Here is a 27,629-nt window from a genome sequence, read left to right as displayed (position 1 = left end):
AATAGATGCATATGTAAATTAATGCACAGAAAAGGCTGCCCCCCAGAATATTAGTAGTGATTACCTCTGGGTGATGACACATAATTTTGACTGATTTGTCTTTGGGCTTTTCTGTAAGTTTTAATGTTGAACAATAATCCTGTATTGGACTGGGGTTGTGGATCAGTGGTAGAGTGCTTGCCTAGCATGTGCAAGGCACTGGGTTCGATTCTCAGCACCACATATAAATAAATGAACAAAATAAAGATCCATCGACATCTAAAAAAAAAAAAAAGTCCTAGTTTTCTGCATAGGGAAAGCTTTTAAAAAAAAAAACCATATATTATCTTTATAACGGGTAGAGGCCCAGAAAAAGTGCACTTTTCCCCCCCAGCTATATATATATATAATTATTTTTTAAATTTAGAGACAGGGTCTTGCCAAGTTGCTTAGGGCCTCACTTGCTGTGGCTGGCTTTGAACTTGCAATCTTCCTGCCTCAGCCTCTCAAGTCGCTGGGATTACAGGTATGGACCACCACACCTGGCTAAAAGCACACTTTGGAAAACATGAAATAAGTAGCCCACACAGGGCTTGCAGTCACCTGGGGCCCTCAGGGTTGGCAAAAGTAAGGTTGAATTGCTGTTTGGGGTGTGGCCAGCTGGCTGGACTGTCCATTTACTTATCCAGCAATCCACCCACCCAGCCATCTACCTAACTCTATCCATCTATCCATCTATCCATCTATCCACCCACCCACTCAACTATCCAGCCACACATCCATTGACGTATCTGATCTATCTTATCCTGTCCCTCCTTCCTATCTGCCTATCTACCTAGTTGCTGGTGCCTTACACAGTTTTGTCTGTTTCTTGGAAGCTGCAGAGAATCATCTTCAGAGGTCTACTGGGGACTCAGGCAGGTGTTTTCAGAGCTCCTTTTGGGAGCTGCAGATAGGCACCAAGCTTTTCTCTTGGTCTTGAACCAGTGATCTTGCTCCCTAGAGCCAAACCACTTCAAACATACAAACAGCAGCAGCGAAAAGGGGAGGATATTCCTCTGTCATTCAGCAGCCATGTAGGATCATGACTCGCTGGGCCTGAGACTTACCGGGCGCTTGGTGAGGTCCCAGTTGTGGATAATTCTGGCTGGAATCACTGAAGTATCATCTTGGTGGCAGATGTCACAGTAATAGAGGCCAGAGAAGGCACAGAGTTTGGGTCATACAAAGGAGAAGCCAATCTGCCGGGAGCAGCCTGGGGAGATAGGCAGTGAGCAGAGAGGGGCAGAGTCAGCTCCAGGTATCACAGAGCTACTATGGTGGGAGGGGCCTGCTAGTTTTATATATATAAACATAACTAACATAACTAATATATATATATATATATATATATATATATATATATATATATATATATATATGTTATATTTTTTAAAAGAAGAGCACAAGGGTAAAAATGACTCACTTATATTTCCACCACTAATGATCAACACTATTAATGTAACAATGCACTATTAGAATTACTATCACAGGGCTGGGGATGTGGCTCAAGTGGTAGCGCACTCGCCTGGCATGCGTGCAGCCCGGGTTCAATCCTCATGGCCACGTACAAACAAAGATGTTGTATCCACCAAAAACTAAAAAATGATAAATATTAAAATTCTCTCTCTCTCTCTCTCTCTTTAAAAAAAATTACTATCACCATTTTACAGCTAAAGAAATTGATGCTCAGAGGTGAAGAAATCTGTCTGGTTACACAACAACTAGTTTACACAGTGGAAATCAAATTTGGGCTTGGTTGGTCCCAAGCCTGAGATCTCTTCCATGATACTCAGCCTCCTTCATCCAGTGGTTCCACTGCTTGCTCCCCAATGCCACCTCCTCTCCATCCACCCCCTACCGGGGCCCAGTAACGGAAGCAACCAAGTCAGGGCCAGCAGTGAAGGAGCTGAAGAAGGGGCCACGGTAGTGGATGGGGAAGCCAGCAGGAGCCAGGTTGGCCTGGACATTTCCTGAGACCAGCTTGAACCCTGAGCAGCCTGTTATCTCAGGGGAGTGGGATAGGGCCAGTTTCAGCTGCTTGGTTGAAGGTCTCAGGGGGCACTGGGAGTGGGGTGTGGCTAGGGCAAAAATCTAAGGCTGGCTCAAATCCTGAACACATGTTCTGCCTCCCACAGGGGCAGGGGAAAGGGTCCCCCTACCACTGAGCCACTTTGGCCTTGGGACCAAAGTGCAGGATCTCTTGCTTAGCAGCTGCCTCACCCTGACCTTCACCTAATTTTCTCAAGGTTTCATTTCAGTGTCTATAAAACTCAGCTGCTACTTGCTATTTTTGTGGGGATATTACAAAGTAATAGTGAGACCATGTTCTGAAAGTGACCCGCAAACTGAAATACAACCCAGTGCGCACCGATGTCTGCCCAGCCACGGGGCTGTGCTGCAGGGTGGAGAGGAAGCAGGAAGTCGGGGTTTCACAGTCCTGGCTGTCAGGCTATCAGGTGAGAGCCATGGGGAGACCTGTTCTCTGTGACAGCACTTACTTCACAGGTGGGAAGTGTCCCCTCACAAGTGCTAAAGTCCTGCCCCTTGGGCTGAAGAGAGAAGGGTGAGTTCTGGGGCACAGTGCTGCTTGCAGGTGTTTTCTGTAGGAAGCTCTGCTCAGCCTGCTTCTCCCATCCTCCAGGGGGCTACCGCGGGCCACTTCCTTCCAGGCATTTAAGGAGGCTTTCCCCTCTGGTCTGGCAGGCTCCTTCCTCCCCCCAGGTCAGCTCTGAAATTGGAACTCAACTTATTGTGGCCTTCTGCAGCAGTGCAGCTGGCATGTCCCCCTGTACACCGGGGAGTGGGACATCACATAGGCTTGGACAATTCAAGGGCAGAGAGCCTCTGGGGTCCTCTCCACTAGCACAGGCTCCGAGGGAGCAACCATCAAGGTCCAGTTCTGTCTCTAACACTTACTAGCTTGTATGAGCCTGAGCCAAGGCACTTACCAGCTCTGGGCCTCAGCTTCCTCACCTATAAACAGAGTAACAGCCCCAGTCTCTACTAAATGAGATAATCCAAATAAAGCATCTGGCTCAGTGCCCCACACAAAGGTGATTCAATGGTGATAATAACAAGGCAGATGCAGTGACATGAAATAATACCCATAATGTATTACTAAGGAGAAAAAACCAAGTTGCAGAATAACACATAGAGCTGTGCTGCCCGAGACAGTGCCATGCACCATAGGGGTCCCTTTTAAGTGAATTTAGCAAATTAAAAAAAAAATTTTTTTTTTTAGTTGTAGAAGAATACAATACCTTTATTTTATTTATTTTTATGTGGTGCTGAGGATCGAGCCCAGGGTCTCACACATGCTAGGCAAGTGCTTTACCACTGAGTCACCACCCCAGCCCTTAAGTGAATTTAAATGGAAAACAGTTCCTTATGCACACTAGCCACATGTTAAGCATCCAGTGACCACACGTGGCTCACAGCTACCACAGCAGACAGCACAGATCTAGAACTTTTCATTAACACAGGAAGTTCTACTGGACAGCATGGAATAGCATGACTTGCAAAATCATGCACAAATATTTACTTTGGGAGAATCCCAGGCCCCTTTTGTAAAAGAATATGACAGTGTAGCAAGAAGATAATGCAGAAAGGAGACAGCAACAGGAAGCATGGTTGTCACCCACAGGTCCCACCCAGCAGCAGGTCCCACCCAGCAGCAGGTCCCACCCAGCAGCAGGAGAGAGGAGAGACAGGGGGCTGCCCAAGAGCAGGCAGCTGGCCCCACTGGGTGCTGGGGAGGTGCGGAGGCTTCCTGGAAGCCTACTGTTACGTCAACTCAGGGGAAGGATGAAGGCACAGGGAGGGCCCCAAATCAGGAAGTAGAGCAAGGCTGGCAGGCAGTGGGTGGTGGGAAGGTTCAAGTCAGCACCTGCGCAGAAGCAGCCCTGGGAGTCCAGGCCTTTCTCCGTGGGGATGGCCACCAGGTACTGCAACAGGAAGCCATTCTCCCAGGTGGTGAACTTCAGCACCTCCTGGCAGTTTTCATCCAGACTCCCGCCAAGTGTCATGGCCTCCTCAGCTGTCTCCAAGTATGATGCCAAGACCTTGCGGACCAGGTCCCTCCACAGGGCAGCCTCCTCGGCGGTCCCTGCATGCAGCTTCAGCACGGCCTTGGCTGTGATGATTTTGAAAAAGGCCGGGCCCCCTAGGCTTGTGTCCGGCAGGATGTCTCGGATGGTCTCCACTCCATGGCTGTCACTTAGCATCTTCTCATTGTTTTTCACTTGGAAGCATTTAAGAGACTCCAAAGACAGGGAGAAAATATAGGGTATCCAGGTCCTGTCTGCATACAGGTACAGAAGGGATTCTTTGATAGCATCTGGCTCCGGAACCTGGGCAGATGTCCAGTCAAACTGTGTGCCCTGGGGGACTGTGGGCTCCGGAAGCAAGGCTGAGTAAGAGAGGTGTCCACCTAGGGGAGCCTCAGTGGGGTCCTCAGGTTGGTCTGGATACTGGATGTTCACCCACTCATCTTCCTGCTGAGGCCGGACCTTCTGCAGGACCTCCTGCACCCGGTCAAGCCAGTCCTCAGCCTCATCCTGAGAGGAGGCATGCAGGGCCAGCTTCTTGCCAGAGAAGACTAGCTCAAAGCGCCCATCACTGTGGGCCGGCCCCACAGCCTCACAGCGCAGCAGAGCAGCTTTCCACACAGGTGCGCTCCTCATCACTCAGGTAGAGGTGGAGCTCCAGCGGGGAGAGCTCGCAGAAGAACTCCTTCCAGATGCCCATGGCCCCTCGCCGAGCCACTGTGCCCAGCTTCATGAGGCCCTGGAATGGGTTGGACAGCCCCGGAAGCAGAAAGAGGCACTTTAGAGAATGGGCCACAGTGGAAATCCCCAGAACACAGCTGGTCGTGGGCCACTGTCAGATGGGATTCTGAAAGCTGGATGGGAATATTTTTGAGCACCTTGGCCAATCCTCCTCAGCATTTGTTAGAGTCTGTAAACAAGTCTGGATGGCGCCTGGCATTTTGCCAGAGGGAGTGGTTTGTGAAGTAACACCATCGAGCCATTAAGTGTGGAGATTCCTTATTGGTTGACTGATGTATCTAGTTTATGCTAATTAGATAAGCTGTGTGGAATGTATAAATACTGCTCCTGTCCTGCAATAAAGGGCTCCTACTCCTGCTGTATCAATCTACACAAGTTGTTCGTCACCCCCCGGTTATTTTGCCCAGCCAGCCGGGCTGCGGCAAGCATTGACCTCATTTCCTGCACTTTGCTGAGAAGAGGAATGTGCTCATATACACTATATATACTCTGGCATCTGGGCCTTCATTGGACCTTCCCTCCTGTCATTAGGTTGTGCTTCTAAGTGAGGCCAATCCCTCCCCACACCCACACAAGGCCAAGGACATCTTTCCAGCAATTCCCTTTCTCCTGTGTCGCTCTTTCCTCCCTTCTCTACTTGATCAGGCCCTCTGGCACACAGAATGCTGTAATTTCTCCCATCTTTAAAGTCTCTCTCCTCAACTCACATCTCTAATTACTACCTTGTTTCTTAGTCCTTTTTACAGAAAATCTGCTTAAGAAGTACAGGCATCTCTGGCTCTATTGCTGCTCCCATTCCTTCTTGAACCTGCTCCAGTTAGACTTCTGACCTCTCACTTTACTGAAACTACTCTTGGGAAGGCCAACAACACCCTCCTTGTGGCCAAACCTAAGACCTCCCTGGAGGCCTTACCTGACCCTTATCTCCTCAGCTCCCTGACCTCTCAGGGCTGGAGCACTCTGGGGCTCAGCCCTGGGTTCCTGTCTGTTCTGTGGACACCCACTCCCTAGCTGAGCTTACCTGCTCTCAGGGCTTTATGCCCACAGACCCCGCCCCCTTTTTTCCTCTAGCCTGGACTTCACCCATGAACTTTAATACATCCACCTGCTCCACATATGTCTAATAGATGTCTTAAAGTTGACATGCCAAAAATGAATTCCTAATTCTCTTGCTGCAAAACTGCTTCTTCCCTAATGTTCCTTATCTCATAAAATGGAGAACTTCATCCTTCTAGTTTCCTAGGCTAAAAACCATGGAGTTATCCCAGATTTTTCTTTTTCACCTTATATCCAAACCTTCAGCAAATCCTCTTAGCTTCAATACATATCTAATAGTCCCCTGCTTCTCCACCACCTCTACTACCTCACAGCTCAGGCCACCGTCATCTCTTACTTGGATTATGACGACAGTCCTCTGACTGGTTTGGCATCCCCTGCTGTCCTTCAGTATAGGAGCTGGAGTGATTAGTTTAAAAGATAAGCTAGAACATGTCCCTCTGCCATTCTGTCCCCAGAACAAATGCCTACCTACTTTTCATGGTCCATAGGCCTCCATGTAACTGACCTCATCTCTCACCACCCCTCCCCACTCTGCACCAGTTGCTCTGGTCACCACTGTCCCCTGAACATGTTAAGCATGTTCTTGGCACAGGATTTGCATTTTTCTCACTGTTTGAAACACACAGATGACCTCATGCCTCCTTCCCTTCTCCCTTCCCATGACCTCACATGTCACCCTATTTGTGAGGGTGCTCTGGCTACCCTCTTGCCTGGCACTCCCTGACTCCTTATTTTCTAGGGCTCTAATCACCACCTAACCACACTCTATGATTACTTGACAGTTTTTTTATTTCCTGGATCCCCCTGCCAGAATCCAAGTCCCATATGCTTCCCCCTGTGTCCTACACATCTAGAATACTGCCTGGCACATTAGAGACACCAATGAATACCTGCTCAATGAACAAAGGAATGAAGGCCTGTGACCCACACTGCTCAATGCCCCTTGCTCCTCTGGAGTCTGCTACATTATATGGAGGGGTCCAAAGGCCACAAAATTCTCTTTCCCCCAGCCTGGAGATTTGTACTGCATAGGGTTTCCTGACCCCTTGGATATCCTAAGTAAGAAGCATACCACTGGGGGTAAGGGTTGTGGCTCAGTGGTAGAGTGCTTGCCTAGTATGTGTGAGGAACTGGGTTTGATGCTCAGTACCACATAAAAATAAATAAAAAAAATATTGTGTCCATCTACCACTAAAAAAAAAAAAAAAAAAAAAGAAAGAAAGAAAGAAAAAGAAAAAAAAAGAAAGAAAGACAAAGAAAAAAGCACACCTTCTCAGACATGGTTAGAGACCACAGCCAAAAGCAGGTGGGACAAACCCAAAAGAAGCCAACATGGAGATCAGGGCTCTTCTCACCCAGAGCCCCATGGACCTGACAGAATTCTCAGCTAGGTCACTATAAACAGAAAATGAGGAGAAACTGATGCCAGGACCCCATTATTTTGTTTGTTATAAAAGGAACTCATTTTGAGGGTTACAGAAAAATTAGGTTATGGTTATTTAGTGCTTTCTGGAATTTCATAGGGTGGGGCCTTCACAATAAATAGCACATGGAGGACAGAAACAAACACAAGACCTGATAAAGCCCACCAGCGCTGTTAAATGAACCATCTAAAATAAGGCTTTTAGAAGGAGCTGTTAGAACACCTTGGCCTCCGAGGTGCAGGGTGCTCTGAGCACAGAGAGAATCAAGAATCCTCTGTAATTCTCAATTTTATAGTGCAATTTCAGGGAGCGTATCTCTGTTTCAATATATGAAACAGTATTTTAATTCTCTGTAGATAGGTTTTAACACTATCTCAATAAGATTTTATAAGAGAATACAGTACTTTTCCTAAAATGCTCTCCTGAATTACTAAGCATGAGTATGCCTCTTATTACATTCTGATATGAAGTTTCTCTAGGGGAACACGCCACCCATTGGATAATGGCAAACAAGACTTTACAACTGCACGGTCCCTGCCGAGCCACCTACCCATCTGCCTGCGGTACACCACCCGGAAGTTCTTATGCTCTGGAGCTGGTGCTGCCCTGGCTTTCCTGCTTCCTGGGGAAGGCACACATGCTTTGTCTAATGCCCCCAGGGAGCAGCTCTTTCTTGGTCCTTGAGAAAAATGCCTGTGGAGAGCAGGCCTTGACTCTGGAGTCCCTCGAGAACCAGCTCCGGAGCCATCTGTGGTGCTCTCAGGGGCTTGCTCCTGGGTAGGCCGGTAGAAGTCATCTTCAGAGATCCAGTTTCTGCTTTTCTGTTGAGAAAGAAGTAAAGATAGAGATTGTCTGATGTTTAAGGTTTAAAAAATTATATACCATAAAATGACGACCCCCCCCACTTTTTTTGTGGTGCTGGGGATCGAACCCAGGGCCTTGTGCATGCGAGGCAAGCACTCTACTAACTGAGCTCTATCCCCAGCCCAAAATGAACCCCTTTTTAAGGGTATATAATTCAATAATTTTGGTATATTCCCAGAGTTGTGCAACCATCCCCTTAATCTAAGTTCAGAACATTTTCATCACACCAAAAAGAAACCCATACCTACTAGCAGGCACCCTCATTTCCCCATTACAATTCCGGCTCTGGGAAACCACTCATCTATTTTCTGGTTTTATAGATTTACACAATCTGGCTATTTCATATAAAAGGAATCATATAATGTGTGATCTTTTGTGACTGACTTTTTTCTCTTAGCATAATGTTTTCACCAAGTATATGTGAAAATTCAAATTCTTTTTTATGGCCAAATAATTGTATAGATGAACCACATTTTATTTATCCATTCATCAGTTGATGGGTATTTGGGATGTTTCCACTTTTGGCTATTGTGATTAATACTGCTATGAAAATCCATGTACATGTTTTTGTGTGGATTCAGGTTTCCCTTTTCTTGGCTACATACTTAGGAGTGGATTTGTGGGGTTGTATGTAACTCTAAGTTTAACATATTGAGGACCTGTTAAACCATTTCCCAAAGTGGCTACACAATTTTACATTCCCACCAGGAATTTATGAGGCAACTAATTTCTCTATAAACTCTCCAATGTTTGTTATTTCTTGATTACAGCCATCCTGATGGGTGTGAAGGGCTATCTCATTGCAGTTTTCTTCTTTTTCTCTCATTGCTGTTTTGATCTGCACCTCCCTAATGTCTAATGATACTGAACATCTTTTCATGTGTTGGGTGGTATTAATATATCTTCTTTGAAAAAAAAACCAATTTGAATCCTTTGGCCATTTTTAATTGAGTTATTTATCTTTGTTGTTAAGTGCTGAGTTGTGCCCCCCCCCCCCCCCCCCCCGCAAAGACTTGTTCAGCTCTTAACCCCAGCACCTCAGAATGTGATCTTTATTTAGATGTAGATGTAATTAGTTAAGATGAGGTCATACTAGAGTAGGGTAGACCCTTCATCCAAAACGAGTTATGTCCTTATACGAACAGAAGGCAAGACACACACAGAGGAGAACACCAAGTGAAGACAGAGCACAGAGGGGGAATGCAGGGGAAGGTGGAGGGTGAGTCTACAAGTTCAGGGACACCAAGGTTTGCTGGCTACACTGGAAGTGAAGAGAAAGGAATGGCACAGATTCCTCACTGTAATCTCCAGAAGGAATCAACCCTGCTGACATCTGGATTTTAAACTTCTAGCCTCCAGAGCTATCAAAGAACACATTTCTGTTATTGTAAGCTGTCTGGTTTATGGCATCCTATCATGGCAGCTCTGAAAAAAAAAAAATATATATATATTTATAAATATATATATATATTTATAAATATAAATATATAAATATATATATATATATATATATATATATATATATATATATTTTTTTTTTTTTTTTTTTTTTTTTTTTTTTTTTGCAAGGGTTCTTTAACATTCTAGGAACTAGACCTTGACCCAGTTATATGATTTGCCAGTGATCTCTCCCATTCTGTGGCTGTCTTTTCACTTTCTTTCTTTCTTTAATTTGTTCTTTTTAGGTATACACGACAATAGACAACAGAGTGTATTTTGACACATCATGTATACATTGAGTATAACTTATTCTAATCTTTCACTTTCTTTTTTTAATTTAACCTTTATTTTTTTTAACCTATTTATTTTTTATGTGGTGCTGAGGATCGAACCCAGGGCCTCACCCGTGCTAGACAAGAGCTCTGCCACTGAGCCACCACCCCAGCTCTCTTTTCACTTTCTTAATGGTGCCTCTGGAAGCACAAAAGTTTTTAATTTTGATGAAGTCCAATTTACCTATTTTTTTCTTTTGTCTCTGCTCCTGGTGTTGTAACTAAGAAACCATCGCCAAAGCCAGCGTCATGAAGATCTACTCCTACGCTTTCTACTAAAAGCTTTACAATTTTAGCTCTTACATTTAGGTCTATGCTCAGTGTTAATTTTTGTACTAGGTCTAAGGAAGGAGTGCAACTTGATCCCTTTGCAGGTGGACGCCAGCTGCCCAGCATGTTGGTTCATCTGCCCTGCTTATGGGGCTGGAGATGAGGGAGGTGTGGGGAACAGGACTCAGTTCTGTGCCTGCCTCTGCCTCGGCAGCCCTGGAACGCCACCACAGGCAGGCCCTTCCCCGCCCCTTCTGCGGTGCTGTCTGCGTGCCCTCTCTGTCTGAAGCTCACCTAACAGAGGAAGTCGGAGAAGTGTGGGGTCTGTGGGCTAGTGGGAATGAATTCCAGTTCCTTTGTTTCACTATTTCAAGCCCTCCCTGCTTCTGTGCCCAAAAATGCAAAAGCAGAGGCAAGGAAGCTGACTGGGCTGTCCTGTGTGGCTGTCTACACAGAGGATATGAGTCACAAGAGGGGTGGGACCAGACCAGCTGTTTTGTTAAGTGCCATCAGCCTCACCCTGATGTTGCTATTTCCAACCCCTAAATCAAGACATCCTCCTTGCTTATGTAGACAGGGAAGAGGAGCTGGGCTGGGGCTGGCTGCCCCAGAAGGGTACTTTTTCACAGTTTAATCCATTCAGATGCTCTAAGACTCCTAAGTCAAGAGCTGCAAGTCTGATTCAGGCACTTGGGGAACCTCCCAGAACTAGGCCCCCAAGGCCTCCTCCACAGACCCCTCAGAATTGGCAGGTACATCCTCTGTCAGGGATGGGAAGATCTGTCAATGGCTACTGGGGAACATGTACAATGCTGCATTCTTAACAAAGACTGCCTCTGACATCAAGACCCTGAGGAAAACAGGCCGAAGCAGCTCCCTGAAATCATGATGCTATCCTGGCAGCCTCTCACACACTTGTGACATCCTTCTCACCATCTGTAGCCCCTGCTCATAGCCCTGATGGGAGACATCATCCATCACCTCCTCCTTAAGCTTCTTTATTGGTTCTCAACCCACACTTCCTCCCACAGTCCCAGATGGGCCAGGGTCCCCTAATGAACCCAGTGATATTCTATGCTTAACCCCATCTTGTTTGAACAGTCCTATTTTTCTTGATATCTCCCACTAAAGGACATGGCACTGGGTCATAAAAGATGGGGAATAAATCTTGATTGTCCCAATGTTTTTAGTATAATATAAGAAAGGTGTGTTGAAGGAACTGGAAGGATGAAAACAAATGTGAATGTTATGACCATGGATAGGGAGGGCTTCTCTCTCCACTGAGGAGAGGGAGACTACTAGGAAATATGCAGACCCTAGTTCACTGACCACAGAGCAGCCTCCAGGAAAAGGTTCTCTAGAGAAAACCTTTGGCTCTCTCAAACAACAGGGAAAAGCATTGGGAAGCAGATTCCTTGGAAAAAGCACTGAGAGTATGTGTCCTGCAAAACCCTATCAAAGAACACACCCGGGCAGGTGCAGTGGGGAGGGAGAGAATGTGCCTGCAAAACCATCACACAGGGGTTCCCTTTTCTCTCTCCTTTTCTATGCCTGTTGGTTCAGGGGCTCACATTTGGCCAGCTCCCTGCCCCTTTAATAGTGGGGGGAATCACTACTGACCCAATAACTATATTAGAGTACCACCTGCCACCAGGGACCCAAGACAGAGGAATGGCCACCCTGAGTTACTCAGGTACCATGATGACACTGTACACAATAGCTAAGTTCCAGAAAGAGAGATCTAGCTAAGGAATGTGATGCTGGGTCTTTGGATCACCTTCAAAAGGATTGGACATTCTGTCTAGGCTGTCCTCATTATGACAGGCAAAGGGACTTTGTACCCACGACTGTGCCATAGGTGGGTGGTCCATGGGGGATTGATTTGACCAACTCATAGATAGTCACTCTGGGTAGCTTCCAGTTTTCTGCACCTTCCTACCCAGCACTTAGCACAAGTGTAATTGTGATGTGGATCATCATTTGTCTAATCTAGTGTCTGTCCCCAAAGGATAGGGATCTTGTCTGTCCTGTTCCATCTCTGTATCCCTAGCATCCACCATGGTGCTTGGCTCATAGTAGATGCTTTCTGTTGAATTAATGAAAAACTAAACATTTTTAAAAGAAAAGCTGAATGGCTCTGAGGGCTATAAAACTTGACATTGACCCCCAACATTCTTCCAAACATTTTTGCTCAAATAATAAGCATGGAAGCACAGAAAGATAAGGAACTCAGGAACAGGCACACAGGGCACGGCTCAGCATAACCTTCAGCATGGCTTGGCAGTCACCTTGCACAACCTTTAGGGGCCCATAACATTCATCTTCCAGAAGTACATCCAAAGCCATTTTCAGGATAGTAAATACAGAGAATCTAGCTCACATTTATAGTTATATGATTTATATAGTCATATTCAATAATGCGTGAATATGTAGTGAGACCCCCTAGCAGCTTAGCGAGACCCTGTCTCAAAATAAAAGATAGAAAGGACTGGGGTTTAGCTCAGTGGTAAAGTGCCCCAGGTTCAACTACCAGTAACCCCTCCATCATGAATATACACAATCTTATGAATACACTAAAACCCACTGAATTATACTTTGATTAGGTGAATTGTATTTCAAATAAGGCTGCTGGGAAGCGGGAGAAGTGCCTCTCTAGGCTTCATGGCCCTGACCCCAACCTGAGTCATATGATCTAGAAGCTAATACCCAGGGAGAAATAAGCATGGATAGAGCTGAAAAAGCAAGGCCACATCCCAACCTGAGCCCCAGATGGCAGCTGGGATAAACTTGGGTTTTTTAAATTTCTGTCTCTGTTTCTCACGACTCTCTTTTGCCCTCCATGGTATAGTTCAACTGTAAAGGCCAGAGAGAGTCATCAGAGAAACTCACACCTACAAAGGGGTTCATTTTCTCTCTTTCACTGTGGCCTCTCTCCCTCTTCCTCTATAGGTCTCCAGAGGCATTCCAGAGCAGCTACCTTCGCTCACCCTGCCCTGTTAGGTAGCTGGGACTTGAGTCATAGAAAGGGCAGATACCACGCACATACCTTCCTGCAAACACTCAATAAAAGTCAATAACTTTGGGAAATGTCAAAGGCCACAGGAACAAGTGTAAAAGGCTAAGGAGCTCGAGTGCACAGCTTGACAGGTGCTTCATTGGGCCAGCAGTCCTAAAGCCTCTCGGCCCACAGAGCTCTCAAGGAGAGGCCCAGGGCTGTCTCTCCTAAGGGTCCTAACAAATCGGACTGGCCAATGCTATCTACTAGAAAAACAGTGTGGGCCACATGTATAATGTTAAATGTTCTAGTAGGCACATAAAAAAAGGCAAAAAGAGAGTTAGGGGCATAGCTCAGTGGTAGAGTGCTTGCCTCGCATGTGGAAGGCACTGGGTTTGATCCTTAGCTCCACATTAAAATAAGATAAAGTTTCATCTAACACTAAAAAAAAAATTTTTAAAAGGTAAAAAGAAACAAGTGAATTTTAATCTATCTTAGTTAGTCCAATATGTCCAAAATCTTTTCATTTTAACATGGAATCAATAAAAAATCATAAAAATAAAAATTATTGAGGGCTGGGGAGATAGCTCAGTTGGTGGAGTGCTTGCCTCCAATCCCTAGCATCACAAAAAATATTGAAAAGTTTTTATTCTTTTATCTTTTTCACACTAAGTTGTCAAAATACGGTGTTTATTTTATATTGCATATCTCAGTTTGGACTGGTCATATTTCAAGTGCCCAACAGCCACATGGACTGCCACATTGGACCATGTAGTTCTAAAACCTGGGTCAAGGAAAAATGTGTATTTTCAAAGCCTGGTATTTTATAAAAATATTAATTTAATAATAATAAATACTAAGGAGGAAACTAAGGCTCAGAGATGCAAAGTCACTTGCCTAAGGCCTTAAGCTGGTGAGTGGTAGTGGTTAAGAGGAGAGACTGTGACCAGGTAGGGATTACCTTCTTCACAGAGTTGATGTGAAGATGACGAGAGGTACATACATGGGAAGTGATTGGCACAGCACCTGGCTCATCTCTACTCCTCACAGCCCAAGAAACACTAGCTCATCATTTCCATGCTATTAACAATACTGCAGGCAGGAGAGGGAGGTTAATGGGGAGAAGGCAGAGACTCAGGGTCATTAGCTGGGGAAACCCTGCTTCTGCTCTGAATCATTTCCCCAGGACTTCCCCAAATCCTGCACCACTCACCGGGCTGGTGGGGGAGGAAACCACAAGCTTCAGTCCAACCGTACCATCCTCCAGGGCCTTCTGCTGGGCACTCCTGTGGCTGACTGCTGCGCCTGTCTCTTTCGTAGCACTAGAGGGCTGCTGGTCTGATGTGCTCCCCATAGGGTCAGCTTGGGCAACATCTGGTTGCTGCACATCTGGGATGTCAGATGCCTGGGAAAGTGATTCCTGCTTGTGACCACCATCTGGGCTCCCAGAAGATGCTTGGGCAGCAAGGGATTCTGCAGGCACATCAAAGTCCAGGTGTGTACGTGTGGCCAGGGAGAGTGAGGCCTGTAGCGTGGGGATCTCTGTCTTTTGGCTTAGTCCGTTGGTTGGCACAGAGTTTACCTGGGCTTTGCTGAATTCTGACAATACCATAGAACAAAGAAATCTGTGTATAAGATGATGGATAGAATGCCTAAGGCTACTGGGACAATGGTAAGAATGGAAAAATGCTGTTCTGTGATTTAAACAACCAAATAAAACAACACTCTCTTCAATACCCATTGCACTCCCCAGCCCCCAGCCCCACACAGCCCTCTAGACATACCCCACAAAGGTTGTCCCTGGTCAGGGCTTAGTCATACCAGATGGTCAGGTGAGCTGTGTAGTCAGGATCTCAGGTAAAATGCTCACAGGGTACAAATGAACACTTGCACATGGAACGAACTGCCTTTCTGAGAGTCTGCTCAAACAAATGGTTGTGTGGGCAATTGTTTCCCCAACACTGTCTGTGACAGAGACTCCAGGACAGATGTAGATACAGTGGGGATCCCCATCAGCAAAGCAGAAGAGACACCAAGACTGCTGGGACAGGGACTGGGTGAGATGAGGTTGTACTTTGTCTTGTGACAGTCACCAGGGCAGCAGGGAGGGAATGAGGTGCAAGGGTTAATTCCCCTCAGAGCTGGACTGGGTGTGGGATCATAGAAACCTCATGTCCCCAGAAGTTGAGCCCAGTGTACACCAAGAGTAGAAGGGTGTGTACAAGTGTACACGGGGTGTATCTCTTCATGCTCCTGTGGGACTGCCACTCCTTGTCTCTGAGGCACTTTCTGGGGCCACAGGGAGTCAATGTTACTGTCACAGTATCCATGTATACTGCACAAAACATATTTCTGAGCCTTCTGGAATGTGCCCTGGCTAGTGACTGCTCCTCCCTCGCCTGTGGTTTCTGAGAATCCAAGTTTATTTTCTAAAATAAACCTATTTGCTGTTTTCTCTTCGGCTTATAAAATCAGCAGAGTTTGCCTTAGATGGTAACAAGGTTGTTTGCAGTCCAAAATCTGCACACATCTACTTAAACTGGGTTCAGAAGATGTTAAACGCCCCTTAATTGGGCCTGACAGACATGAGGATTTTAGCACCCAGGTTGCTTACCTGCTTGTCTTCCCACTGAGCTGTGCTCTTTCCTATGCCATCCTAACTCAAAACATTCCAAGACAGATAGTCAGAATTAGGAGACCAACCCATACACTTATGAGCAACTGACTTTCAACATGGACACCAAGACATTTCAATGGGGGAAAGAACAGTATTTTCAACAAATGGTGCTAGAAATCAGTGAACAGACACATGCAAAAAGAATAAAGTTTGAATGTGATCTCACACCATATAAAAAAATTAACTCACAATGAATCAAAGACCTAAATGTAAGAGCTAAAGCTATAAAAGAAAGCTAAAGCTTAGAAGATGATATAGGTATAGTTGGGTGCAATGATGTATGCCTGTAATCCTAGTTACTTGGGAGGCTGAAACAGGAGGATTTTGAGTTTGAGGCCAGTCTGAGCAACATGGTGAGATCCTGTCTCAACAAATAAATTAATTAAATAAATAAATAAGGCATAAATTTTGTGTCTTTGGATTAGGTAATGGTTTCTCAGATGTGACATCTAAGCCTCAGTGATTAATACAGATAAATTGGATTACCTCAAAATTAAAAACTTTTGTGTTCCTAATGATCTATCAAAAAAGTGAGGGGCTTGGATATATAGCTTGGTAGAGCCCTTGCCTACCATGTACAAGGTCTGGATTCCATCCCTAGCACTGATAAAAACTAAAAAAAAATAAAGCATATTGACAACACACAGAATGAGAGAAAATATTTGCAGATCATACATAAAAGTCTAATATCCAAATATATAAGCAATTCTTACAACTCAATAATAAAAGACAATCAAATTTTAAAATGGAAAAAGGATACGAATGGACTTTTCTCCAAGAAAGATAACAAATGACAATAAGTACATGAAAGGTATTCGATATCACTGGCTTTCAGGGAAAAGCAAATCAAAACCATAATGAGATACTACTTTATACCCATTATGATGGTTATATTTAAAGAGAATAATAAGACTGGTAAAGACGTGAAGAAATTAACTCATATTAGTTGTGAGAACGTAAAACAGTGCAGCTACTGTAGAAAGAGTTTGGTAGTTCCTCAAAAGGTTAATCATAGAGTTACATGTGACCCACAATTCTATCCCTGGGTATATGTCTAATAGGCATAAAAATATGTTCACACAAAAACTTGGATATGAATGTTCAAAGAAACATTACCCAAAATAGCCAAAATGTGTGGGGGAAAATGTCCATTAGCTGACGAATGGATGAACAAATTGTAATAGATTCATATACTGGAGTATTATTCAGGCATGATATGTGTTATAAAATGGATGGATTCTGAAAACATTATACTAAGTTGAAAAAAAAGGCCACATATTATATGATTCCATTTATATGAAATGTCCAGAATTGGCAATCCATGGTACCTGTAAGGGGCTTCCCTTTGGGGTGGTGATATTGTTCTTGAATTAGATGGTAATGATGGTGCACAACCTGGTGAACATACAAAATACCACTGAACTATATATTCTCTTTAAAAGGTGAATCTTATGGTATGTGAAATCTATCACAATAAGAAAAATGGATAACCAATCGGAGAAAGGTGGAAAGGTGTTTGAGGAATGGTTGGGGTGAAAGGAAAGTGGGCAGGTGCTGTTTCTTGCTCTAAGGTCTCATTCTAAAAACAGATCAATGAAAATTCAAGAGTGCATCTTGCAGGAGTGGGGAGTGCTGAGTTCTGGAAACAAAGGGCTTCTACAGGCAGAGAAGGAAAGTAAATTTGCTAACAACTGTACGTGTCCATACCACTGGGACAGAATGGAGCCACTTCTGCAATGAGGCAGGGAGGCAGAGTTTTGGCAAATCTGCCTTGTGAGGTCCCAGTTGCCCACGGGCACCTGGAAGATGGTGTAGTGAATGACTGAGAGCAGGGCTCCTGAGTCTATGTGGTCTCACTTAGTACACTGCTGTTCTTTTAGCTCCTCAACTTCAATTTGTTTATCTGCATAGCAGGACTGATAATAGCACCCACTTGTTATGACTGTGACAAATACTAAAGAGATAATGTAGGCAAAATGCTTAGCAGAGTGTCTGGCACAAAGTAAGTAATCAATAAATGTTAACCTCAATTTTTTAGTAGTTACTTTTATCACTGATAAGATTGCTTAGCCTCCATGTACACAAATACAAACATTTAGAGAAAAAAAGTCAAATTATGAAAATACTTGTTAGCACTATAAAATGATTATCAATTAATGAATCCTAATGTAAGAAAAATTTTAATGACAAAGTAGACTAGGGGTATTAGAATAAATGAGTGAAATGCCTAAAGATAGCAGGAAACTTATATGATAAATCAGTTTCCACTGAATCAAAACCATGGTCAAGATGAAAACAAGTTCAGTTTCACCAACATCAGTACCAATCTTCAGGGCCAGAGAATATAAGAGAGACACGTGCATCAAGCGGAAAAAACTGCTAGCTAGAGATGAGATTTTGAATGAAAAGTAAAAGAAAAGAAATTTTTGAAGAATTGTGAAAAAATTGCAACCAAAATGGCTACAGTCCTTCCATTTCTATTTGGCTCTGGGCACCAATTTCCAGAAACTTTTAATAAAAAAAAATTTTTAAGGCTGGGGTTATGGCTCAGTGGTAGAGCACTTGCCTAGTATGTGTGAGACACTGGGTTCGACCCTCAGCATCACATTAAAAAAACAACAAAATAAAGGCATCGTGTCCATCTACAACTAAAAAAAAAATTTTTTTTTAATTTAAATGTGCTTTATTTTAGAAAGCAATTTGAATAGACTATGTGTCAGCTGGGCATAGAGATACACATCTGTAATCCCAGCTGCTTGAGAGGCTGAAGCAGAAGGATCTCAAGTTCAAAGGCAGCCTCAACAATTTAGTGAGGTCCTAAGCAACTTAGCCTGTCTCAAAATAAAATATAAAAAGGGGTTGTGGCTCAGTGGTAGGGTGCTTGCCTAGCATACGTGAGGCACTGGGTTCAATCCTCAGCACCACATAAAAATAAATAAATAGAGTTATACAATTAAAAAAAAAAAAGAGGAGGGATGTGTCTCAGTTGTTAAGTACTCGTGGGTTTAAAAAAAAAGAGTATGTGATTTGTGTGTGTGTGTGTGTACACGCACGTGCCCATATATATATGCTTATACATGTGTGCAGTAATTAAAAAACATGGCCTGGAGAACCACCTTACAAAGCAGTACTGCCAAATGTCTTGTGTTGGTGGAACATGGTACTGTTTTGACAGGCAAGGGCCACTGAAATAAGCACAGAGGTGGGCTGCATATACTGAGAACCATTTCTCCCAAGGGAAAGATTCACGACAATAACATCTGACAATATTAACAAAGCTTTTGCAGCAGTTTTTAAATTTATTTATTTATTTTGGTGGTGGTTGTTTTGATTTTTGGTACTGGGGCACTTAACCACTAAGCCACATCTCTAGCCCTTTTTGTTTTTAATTTTAAGACAGGTAATCACTAAGTTGCTTAGCACCTCACCATTGTTGAGGCTGCCTTTGCACTTGGGATTCTCTTGCCTCAGCCTCCCAAACTGCTGGGATTACAGGCGTGTGCCATTAAATCCGGCATAAGTAAACCCTTAAGTGCTGGTGAGACACTTATATCTAAGAAATGCTGATCTCTGTGGATGTTCAAATACTTACTTCAAGGCCAAGCTCTAAGAATGATGGTGTTAGACATGCATTTGTGCATCTGTGTGTTTAATGTTTGTCAGGGGTTCACCTCACTGTCCACAGTGTTTGTCTATACATTATGACTCTTGTCCCTTGAGTTTCCCCATAAAACCCAAGACAATGCCTCTCACACAGGGTGGATGGTTACTGATTCAATGACCTCAAGTTGGAATTTTCCAATCATAAGATTCATGAAAGATAAAGACCAGGTATATGACATAGCAAAGCAAAATAAAATAAAATAAAAAGGGCTGGGGATATGGCTCAGTGGTAAATGCCCCTGGGTTCAATCCTGGGTACCAAAATAAACAACAAAAAACCAGGTGAAGCTGAACCCTCTAGTGGCCAGGAGGGGAAGATATATCTCTGAGGGCAGAAGTTCTTTTCAAGCAGAAAGTTCTCTGAACTGGGAGAAACAGCAGAGAAGAAAGGGCAATACTGGCTTCTCCCAAGAAGCCACCTCAGGATTCTGCTGAGAGACCAGTCCAAAAGCTCTCCGACCTTCTGTGTCTCCAAGGGAAGTGACAGAGCCAGTCTACAGGCCCAAGACAACTCTGGGACCGGCACAGGGCAAAGGACTCTCCAAGAAAGGGGATCTGAGGGGTCTCTGATGAATTGGTGACAAGCAACTTTGTTTAAAAAATCTTAGAAGGGGCAAGATCTCCTCAGGATCTGCCTCTACTATCACCTTTTCTCAACCTGAGGCCTCTTTCTAGGCACTGTCCATTCATTTCAATTAGAAAAGCCAATAAAATGGCAGTCCTTTGCAGCCCTCCCCACCCTTGCCCATCTACCGGGATGGCAGCCCGGGGGTCCAGTCCATTCTCCACCACTGAGAGCATTTCCACTCAGGCAGCAGCTCCTGAGGAGACTCACATGACACCTGCAGGGAGAGATGGTGGCCAGGTGAGCAGGCTCCCAACTCACCCCTGCAGCCTGAGTCCCCTCCCAGCAGGCAGCAGGTGGTAGGCCCAGCTCACCCAAATGGCCACTGAGAGGCCTCTGAGCAACACTGAAGTAAAAACTGAAAGTGGATTTTAAGGAAGGAAACGGAAGGGAAAAATGTCAGAGGCTCAATACTTGGGAGGGGAGGAGCCCCGCGTGCCATGAGTGGGTGGTTAAGGGTTCTTCACACCAAAAGCTGCTCCCAAAGCCAGTGCCTGTGGGATGGGGGCAGGGATAAGGAACCAAACACTGATCTAGGATACAAAGGGGAGGCTTCAGCTGAAGGTGCCAAGAACCAGGGGGATCGGGACACAGAGCTCACAATTAACACTGAAAGCCGGGGGTCCTGTGGCAGCTTCCCAATTCTTGTCCCCTCCAGGGTCTACCAGCTCAGCAGTGGAAAACCTAAGTGGAGCAGCACCAAAATAGAGAGAGCTCTCTTCCCACACTTCTGCTTCTCCTGGGGTGGGGGGCCAGGGATGTGTCTAAACAGACCAACAGGAGTCTGCTTGCAATTTACCCCTAACCAACAAGGCACAGAGGGCACAGTATCAGACTTCTCCAGTGGAGAATAAGAACTTGTAAAGTTCTTACTGGTATAAATAGCATCTATAATCTAATGGTGTGGCCACCCAAATCTATAAGCAAAGAATGCCATTGCCCAAAATAGTTGGAAGTCAGTACAACATTAAATCCCTCAGGGCAGCTGGCTCCCTCCTTGGACCTGAGCAAGTGTGAAGGTGCTGTTGGAAGGCCTGGCCCCCAGCAGCTTAGGTTGGGAGGGCCCTCATATCTAAACAAATCTCCAGTGACTACTCTGCTAGGCTTCAGGGGAATTAAAAAAAAAAATGGTGTTTCTGCTCTCTCAAGTAATTGTGACCCGAAGAAGTTAACAGAACCAAGGAATGTGACATAGACTGCCTCATTTAAGCTCCTCCTAGTCACAGCAGTCCCATTTTATTATCTCCACCTGATAGATAAGGACATGGAAGTTGATAAGGTCAAGCAACTATCATAGGTGCCATGGCTCACAGTGGCCTGGCTCCATAGCCCCCAGGGTAATGCCAACCCCAGCTCAAGGGAATTCCTGAGTGAGTGCCATCCTTAGAGCCAGGACTCCAAGGTGGGCTAGGAGAAAGACACTTCACCTGGGGGCCCAGGCTGGGGTGCAGGGACAGCAAGACCAGCCTGGAAGCAAGGATTACAGGAGAGTGGCAGAGCTTGAGGTCTGAGAAGGAGAAAGCAGGGTGGCCTTCAATGAAACGCTGCTTCAATCTATGGCCTCTGTGGTGGGCCAAGAATAAACACGCCACAGAGAATTAGGGTCTGAAGCAGACCTTCTAAGCCAGGCCACAGAGGGAGGCAGGTGTGTGTGGACGGTGGCCCTGGCAGACTGCCTGGAAGAGCCCTTGGCCCTGGCTACAGCTCCTGGTTGACCACCTCACCCTTTGCCACATGCTGCTGCTCCATGTACCAGTGGATTCTCAGAGCTTCCTGAGACCTGCTCTACACACTGGGCATCAGAGGAAGAGGAAAAGGGATACATACTGTAGTCAGTCATGCCTGGCAACATGCCTAGATCCTGGAAGCTGGGTTCCTTCAAAGTTAACCTCATGCTGTCCAACAGGTAAAATCCGGCCCCTGGCTCAAGAACCAGGGATGCAAGCCTAATCCACAATTTCAGTGGCCTAAACCACTCCCTCAAGCCTTATAGACAGAGCCCTTAAGCTTCAAAGTTTCCCTTTCCTCAACCAGTTATAAGGACCCTAAGGGCATAGACTTCAATAATCTGTATAGTAGCTTGGATCCATTAATACCTCATTAACTAATTAGCTGAGAGTAACACAGCACTCATTAGGAGAAGCTATCAATAATTAAGTGCTCTGGCCAAGGACCAGTCTGCTAAAACAAACAAAATAAACTGAAGTTAAGAGCGGTCAGCTGGGCGTGGGGGATATTCACCAGCAATCCCAGCAACTTGGGAAGCTGAGGCAGAAGGATCCCAAGTTCAAGACCAGCCTCAGCAACTTAGGGAGAACCTGTCTCAAAATTAAAAGGGTGAGAACATAGTTCACTGGTAGAGTGCTCCTGGGTTCAGGAAAAAAGAGAGAGAGATGGGGGGAAGGGAGACAAATAACTTGATAAGAGACAAATAACTTGCCTAAAATTAAGGGTTAGAAAGCCACAAAATTACTAACAGCTAAGAGGAATTCAGAACAGCCATTTCACAATTTACAAAACAGAACCAAGACTTTGAGGCTCAGGCCACAATTCAGGATACCTCTACCTTTCTTTGTAGGAAGCCCAAGCAGCCTACTTATTCACAGCTCTTCCACAGTACTTCAAGGAGGCAGGAACGTGACCATCAATGACGTAAGAACTTTCTGGTGGAAACTAATGGAGGCTTTGGTCACTGTTCCATTATCCATTTGGTGGCTCAGACCCTAAATCTGCCACTAGACCAGCTGGTGTCATTTCCTGTCCTCAGAATATCCCTTATTGACACCAAAAACCAAACTGGAAAGAACCATGGCTTCACTGAAGGGGAAAGAGAGAACTTGGGCAACACTACTAGGGAAAGAATGGCAGGGGAAAGGTGACTACCACTATTTAGGAAACCCCGAATCACAATAAGGCTATCTTCACCCCTAAGCTGACATTAATTCAACCTTCTGCTGCTTTCCAAAGTAAACAAAGCAAGTTTCTCTGATCTCGTTTTCCAATCTCATTTAATTCTTAGAGTAATTCCATAAAGATGATCATCCCTATTTTACAGAGGAGAAAATAGAAGTTAAATATAAATAGGGCTCAGCTAAGGGACAGAATTCTCTGGTCTCCTTGTCCTTTCATCATATCAAACTATCCTAGGTCTTTGGCTTGAAAGTTTTTAAGGAAACTACTATTTCCAGACTCTTCAGAGCTGTGGTCAGAAGCTCTGCTTATAAGGCCTGTAAGCAACAAGACACAATCCTGTGATCAGATTCATAGTCCCAAACAGCTAAGCCCAAGTCCTTCTCAGGGTACCTGAGTTTCACAGCTGTCTTTTCTAAATGTTTCAACACCAGGAAAAAAACCATCCTAGTTGTTTTTCTTCATTATACTGCTTGTCCTTCTATATACAGAATGTCCAATTTCATTTCCTCCAGAGATCAAGGAAGAAATAAAAAGAGAAGAACAGCTTAGACAAGACTTACATTAAATGAAGAAATGGATAAGCTGACGTTACCACTCTCAAAACATTCAACCCATCAGTAAACAGCAACCTATTCTCTTCAGAGAATTCTCAGCCTCTCCTAACAGCCTTCTGTCTACTGTCTGAATCTTACCCTGGTTGTTCAGAACAACAGACTGGTGTTTATGCCATCTAACTGCTGTACTAACTGATGAGTCATGTTATTTCACTGGGAAAAGAATGACAAAGTTATCTTCTGATTCGGAAAGGCAGCTGATCTTTCAGACATGTGAGTGCTGAATGAGTAAACAGCATCTCCTTCTATATGAAGCAAGGTGGATTTCTGGACCAGTGTCCTTCCTGGATGGGGTGGGGTGGAGGGAGAGGATAAGTCCTTCAGAACAATAATTTCAAATGAAATTTGCTGGAGGATGAGGCAGTGTGTGGTGGTACACCACTGTAATCCCGGGCTGAGGCAGGAGGATCACAAGTTTGAGGCCAGCCTCAGCAATTTGGCGAGGCTTTAAGCAACTAGGTGAGACCCTGTCTCAAAATAAAAATAAAAAGGGCTGGGGGTGTGACTCAGTGGTTAAGTGCCCCAGGGTTCAATTTCCAGTTAAAAAAAAGAAAGAAAAAGAAAAAAAATTACACTGGAGGGTGAGAAATTTCTAGCTTGTAATTCTTGGACCAAGGATTAGTGGGCAAAGGCAGAATTGTGAAAATGGTAAACACTGAATATCTTTCTTTTCTCCCTCCTTCTTTCCATCCAAAAACAACTATTTCCCCATATTCTTGTCCCATGTGCTGTAGAATTCTAACAAAATGTAAATTCTGGTTTTGTTGTTTGTTTACTGGAGCTTGAATCCAAGAGCACTTTACCACTGAGCTACATCCCCAGACCTTTTGATTTTTATGACACAGTCTCACCAAGTTGCCCAGGATGGCCTCAAACTTGCAATACTCCTGCCTCAGCCTCCCAAGTCACTGGTGTGTACCACCATGCCTGGCAAGGAACAAACTCTGAATGAAAGAAAATAGTAACTCTGCCTGAGTCATTCACATTGCATTTCTATACCTAGAACTGTGCTTAGCACACAGTAGTACTTGGAAAATGCTTGTTGAATGACTTGATGAATAAAATTAAAACAGGGCATAGTGCAGGTAGATTCATTTTTAAGACTGTGGAAAACTGAGGTACACCATTCTGAAGTGGTAGGGGTACTGTGGAACTCCCGCCATTAAACAAAGCTGCCAGTAAGGGTGAAAGCCATTCATGTAAGTCACATCTTAATGGCAGGATATTGAAGGTAGCAGTGTATTCAGTTTTCAAAAGAAAAGACCATAGTGACAAGCAAAGACAATGGGTCCTCTTGGGGGCCCTATAAATCCTGACAGGGCTTGGGGTGTAGCTCAGTGTAAGCATGTGCAAGGCCCTGGATTAGATCTCAGCACCAAAAAAAAAATAAATAAATAAATAAACAAATTGCCATCAAATGGCTAACCCTTCTGAAACCAGGTCATCAGAATTCAGAGGAAATGTACATCAAAAAGTCCCCAGGAAACTAACCACGGAGCATGAGCCCTAGGTGCCTCAGAAACATCCCTCTGCCTCAGTTACTGTGAGATAATGTGGCTTCCTGTGTTCATGAAACCCAAATGGCTAAAATTCAATGACCCAGCACAGAAAAGAGGAAGCAATTCAACAGCTTCTGCACCCACCTACACTTCAGCTTCCTCAGGACCCACCACCTCTACTGTTCACATGTAACATGCCTCTGACACCATGTGATCCCTGTGTTTAGTGCTGGAACTGATCTGCCATCAGCTCTGGCAAGGAGCACTGGGACAGGATCCTCCACAAGTGCCAGGACAAGACACATGGCCATGGCTCTGTAATTACAGCCAACCCCACTGGCATTCCCTGAGGTTTTCCAGAGCCAGAATACCAGTCAAAAGGAAGCAAGGGCTTCATCTGCCCCAGGGTGAGTGAGCTGGGTGAGGGACCATCTCTCACCTTGCAGGAATTTCAGTGACACCTATCATTCCAACAGTCAACACAAGTAATATAATATGAACGGTGAAAAAACAATCCCTGGGGACAGGTATAAGGACCAGACATCAGGGCTGGGGTTGTGGCTCAGTGGTAGAGCACCCGCCTAGCACAGGCAAGGCCCTGGGTTCGATCCTCAGCACCACATAAAAATAAATAAACAAAATAAAGGTATTGTGTACCACTAAAAAATAAATAATAATAATAATAATAAAAGGACCAGACACCAGGAAAAAATCTCTGACCCAAGAGTAGAGGAACTCTACTCCCCTGCACTCATTAACCAAACAAGCTGCATGGTCTATCAAGCTGCTCACCTCTGAGCAAGCACCTAGACTTGACTGTTCAGGGTTAGCTGGTGGGGTTGGCAGGGAGCTCTGCACTACAATTTCAGGCTGAATGGGAGCTGTCAAGGGAAGAATGGGCAGAGTTGATGTGAAGAGTTGCTATGGGGACAAAAGGTGAAAGGACATGGAGGATCTCTGTTAATAAAAAGGAAGAGGGTGATAGGAACTGAGGCAACTAGAGATGGGGACAGATAAAGACTTAGGAATGGGGTTTCCTCGCGATGGTAGAGGAGGGAAAAGAAATACATAATGAGCTAGGAAGTTAAGAGCAAAGTCTGTGAAGAAGCTACACATAAAATTTGGGAGAAGGCTGAAAGAGGAGTTAACACGAAGCGGGTGAGCTCAACAGGGCATGAGAGGAGGACAGAGGTAGACGTTTGGGATAAACAGACCTTAGGGGGCTGGGTAGACATTGGGAGCTGGGGATGAGAGAGCTGAGCCAGAAAAGGGGAAACATGAATGGTGAATTTAGGGGAGGTTTGTGCGGAGTATTAGGATTGCCAGGGGGGTTGTGGGGCGAGGATTAGATAAAAAGGAGGTAAGGGATACATCCAGATCGGAGTTGCAACTAGGTTAAAGAGAGGTCACGAGTGAGGCTGCATTTATGCAAGACCGGTGGTAAGAAGATGGGAGCAAGAGCTGAGGTTGGGTCACGGGTAGGAGAAAATGGACGGAACAGGCCAGCGGTGGCAGCGCGGACCGAAGGCTACGGTGGGAGCCCGGTGCGGGCTGGGAGGGCAGAGGGCTCCGAAGCCGGACTGTCTCCAGGCAACCAAGATCTCTGGGATCACCGCGAGGGCTGGAGGACCTACTGCCCGTTGGCGTAACGGCCCCGCCGCCCCTGCGCTGCCCTCTTCACCCACTGACCCCTAACTCACCAAAAGGAGCAGGGAGCGGGGCTGGGGGCGCTCCTGGCCGCGGCAGCCTCTCAGCCTCGGAACCGACTCTGCGGCCTCCTGGCCGTTGACAACAGGAAGCGGCGCCCCAGCGCCTGACGCCATCTTGTTGGTTCGGCGCTCCGGCCCCGCCTCCAGCCCGAGGAGTCAATAGTGAGGCTTGGAGGATCAGAGGGCCGGGGCCAGGAGTTCTTCCAAGCCTGAGGGTGTGGAGCCCCATCCGCAGGTGAGTGGATCTAGATCTCTGTACACCGGCCCAAGTCGGACCCGCGCTGGTAGATCCAGGCTTCTGGGTCCCTGACTCCGCTCGATCGGCATCAACTGAGCGACTTTGGGGTAGTGACTTAGCCTCACAAAGCCGATGACAGTCCACTTGAGTAGTACCAATAATACCCACTCTTAATACCTACTCTTCCTTTGCCTCCCGAAGGCATCAGTCCAACCCACTGGGTAGAGCCTGGGCTCAAATTGGAGCCTTCCTCCTGGCTTTTAAGAGCCGGGAATACACACCTATTTTGAAGGCACCTAATACCACGTGATCACCTTGAGGTTTCTCTGGGCAGTCTCATGTGTTCAACACAATCCTGAAGACCTGAAACCCAGGGGTTCGCTTTTCCTCTTCCAGCCTTGTAGTTGTTTGTTTTCTTTCCTTGTAGAAGTGACATCGCTCTTTCAAATGAACTTAGAAGAAAAATATCAAGAGCAGCGACTGCGCCTGGAACCTTTGG

At 45.3% G+C, this 27,629-nt stretch overlaps 1 protein-coding gene across 1 annotated transcript in view; it reads right to left on the bottom strand.

Annotated features, from left to right (window-relative positions):
• Window positions 1–27,121, bottom strand: part of Plekhm1 (pleckstrin homology and RUN domain containing M1) — a 39,582-nt gene extending 12,461 nt beyond the window's left edge. The window contains 6 exon segments of the mRNA XM_071603850.1: window positions 1,089–1,234; window positions 3,908–4,674; window positions 4,676–4,828; window positions 7,844–8,112; window positions 14,406–14,791; window positions 26,884–27,121. Coding sequence (XP_071459951.1) covers window positions 1,089–1,234; window positions 3,908–4,674; window positions 4,676–4,828; window positions 7,844–8,112; window positions 14,406–14,791; window positions 26,884–27,121 — 1,959 coding nt within the window.
• Between the last annotated feature and the right edge of the window lie 508 nt (window positions 27,122–27,629).

The sequence above is a fragment of the Marmota flaviventris genome, chromosome 17, assembly GCF_047511675.1.
Source record: "Marmota flaviventris isolate mMarFla1 chromosome 17, mMarFla1.hap1, whole genome shotgun sequence".
In the NCBI taxonomy this organism is placed as follows: domain Eukaryota; kingdom Metazoa; phylum Chordata; class Mammalia; order Rodentia; family Sciuridae; genus Marmota; species Marmota flaviventris.
The sequence above is the reverse complement of the archived record's forward strand: the minus strand, read 5'-3'. Positions and strand labels throughout refer to the sequence as shown.